The 2,458-nt window shown below is 47.8% G+C and overlaps 1 protein-coding gene across 1 annotated transcript; it reads left to right on the top strand.

The window, feature by feature from the left end:
* Window positions 1-270: 270 nt before the first annotated feature.
* Window positions 271-1,829, top strand: LOC103461361 (mediator of RNA polymerase II transcription subunit 30-like). The gene is made up of 3 exons (XM_008403667.2): window positions 271-876; window positions 1,327-1,485; window positions 1,564-1,829. The coding sequence occupies exons 1-3, from the start codon at window positions 706-708 to the stop codon at window positions 1,690-1,692; spliced, it is 459 nt and encodes a 152-aa protein (XP_008401889.1). The 5' UTR covers window positions 271-705; the 3' UTR covers window positions 1,693-1,829.
* The last annotated feature ends 629 nt before the right edge of the window (window positions 1,830-2,458 follow it).

The raw sequence follows: 2,458 nt of genomic DNA, 5'->3' as shown, positions 1-2,458 counted from the left end.
TTCAATCTAACATTTCAGAGTTAAAAGTTACGTTTGGCTGTTTTTAATTCAGCCAAAGCTTTTGTTCTTGCATTTTAAGAACCAGGTTAAAGGAAGTTAATAAGTGACAAGTCGCACATTTCCATCATGAAACTGGTGTTTCAACATATATTGAGTTAAACTAAACATTTAGTTTACTGACTACATATTTTTTCCCCAAACTAAACATTTCACAATCTAAATATTTAGTTTGAAAAACTGTGACATTTATAAATGAATAAACAAAAAGGTGAAAATGTTCCTTTGAAAAATTAACCCCCTTTTTTTTCTTTTATGGCAAATTACTGCAGGGTAATAAAAACGGCATCCCATAATTTGATACAAACGCACCCATTAATTATTGTAGTTAATGATAAACTTCATCATAAACAGGTTTATAGTCTCATCTTCACACAGGTTAGGAAAATAAACAGATTAAAATCTGGACTTCTGTCGCCCTCTGGTGGAGAGAGTCCGGCATTGAGCTTCCGGTCTGACTTGGTGACGTCCAGCAGGGGGCAGTATGCGGATTTGATGGTGCCCACCAGCAGCCGGAAGTGACGCACAGAGCCCGCGGTGAGCAGAGTGGAGGATCGGTGGGTTTAAATGAGCAGAGGAGCGTCTGGCATCAAACATCAGCCGCCCAGAGGTTAATTAGCCCCCCGCGTCACTTCCTGCCCCGGCCTGATGGCGGCGCCGCTCCCGCAGCTGGCCGGCCTGCCGCCCCAGCAGCAGCAGCCTCCGCCCGGGGCGCTCCGGGAGATCTCCCCGGTGTTCCTCTGCAGGATCGGCCAGGAGACCGTGCAGGACATCGTCACGCGCACCATGGAGATCTTCCAGATCACGCGCGCCACGCAGGTGAGAAGCCGCGGGGCCGCAGGTGTGTCCGGGTGGGGCGGGGAGACCCGGATCTGCTCCGGCGGGATTACCGGGGTTCTGGAGAACCTTAAACCCGACCTTAGCACGTTTCAGGTCCGGGAAGGTTCGGAGGAGCCTCGGTAATCCAGAATCTCCTCTGGGTTTCATTTCTGGCGGAGCGAACGGAACCGGTGAACGGAACCGGTGAACGGGACGGAACCAGGGGTGTTCACAGACAGTTTGGGGTCCGGCAGGTTCTCCAGTGGTTCTAATTGAACTCCTGACGGGTTTTTAAATAGTTTTTTATTTTCATTTATTTATTTTTTGCCAGTTTATTTGATCTTTGATTTAAAAACAAAACTGACTGTCCAGCTTAAATGGAAAACAATCTTCCTGTCTGGTCCAGCTGTGGTTCTGGTTCTGGTTCTGACGTCTCCCTGTGTGACCCAGCTGCCTAACGGAGTGACCCAGAGCCACGCCGTGTACCAGGACCGGTTCGGGAAGCTGCAGGAACACCTGCGGCAGCTCGCGTTGCTCTTCAGGAAGCTGCGGCTGCTGTACGAGCGCTGCGTGGAGATGACCTCTGACCTCCAGGAGGCGCCCACGGAGGTGAGGGCCGAGCCGGACCCGGGTTCTAACAGCGGTACTGGTTAGGATCCGATCCGATCCGTGTGGTTGTGTGTTCAGCTCGTCCCGTACGCCGGAGAGGAGCTGGTTCCGGTCCGATCGGAGCCCTGCAGCCCGGCCGTCGTCCAGGAGCGCCAGGAGGTTCTGGAGGTGAGAGGAGCCCAGTTATCCACTGGTCACCGGTTCTGATCCGTCTGAGTTCTGGACGGGTTCTGGTTCTGTTCATGTTGGCGACCCAACATCAGCCTTCAGCAAACGATGCTGGACGATAAAATGTCCCAGAAATGATTATGATCAATAATAATATATTCATTTTGAAACCATTTCCAACAAACAAAATATTATAATAAAACTTTAATTTCTAAAGGAAATTTAACTCTGGAGCCAGAAAAAAAATGTAAAATATCCAAAAGAAAACAAACAAATTGATTAGGAAGTTTCAAAATAAAATGTAAAAAATAATAATCATAATAATAGTAATCATTATTATCTGCAGGTAGTGCAGACCAACTACTCTCTGGGTGTCGGTGTTTCTCTTTTCACTGATATTAAACTGAATTAATTGATTGTTTATTGATTTATTGCTTATTGTGACGGCCGATTGAGCTGTTGACCATCTAAAGTCCAGATTCAGGTCCCTGCAGACGCCTCCAGGGGGCAGCACTGCCTCAGCAGGTTATCGATTATCAATCTAAAGGTGATTGGTCTTATTGATCGACAGTTCTCCGTGAACAGCCACAGCCTGACAATCGACCGGCTCGGCGCCAACCCATTTCACCCCACCGGTCACCATGGTGACCAAGACATTTGTTTCACTTTCAAGGACTCTGAAAAGCTTCCTGATGAAATGTTCAGTTAATGTTCACCAGAGGAAATGATCACATGACCAGAGGAAACGATCACATGTTCAGAGTGAATCATCACATGACCAGAGTGAACGATCACATGACCAGAG

This window comes from Poecilia reticulata, unplaced genomic scaffold (genome assembly GCF_000633615.1).
Source record: "Poecilia reticulata strain Guanapo unplaced genomic scaffold, Guppy_female_1.0+MT scaffold_1174, whole genome shotgun sequence".
NCBI lineage: Eukaryota > Metazoa > Chordata > Actinopteri > Cyprinodontiformes > Poeciliidae > Poecilia > Poecilia reticulata.
Note: the sequence above shows the minus strand (reverse complement) of the source record. Positions and strands in the feature narration are given on the sequence as shown.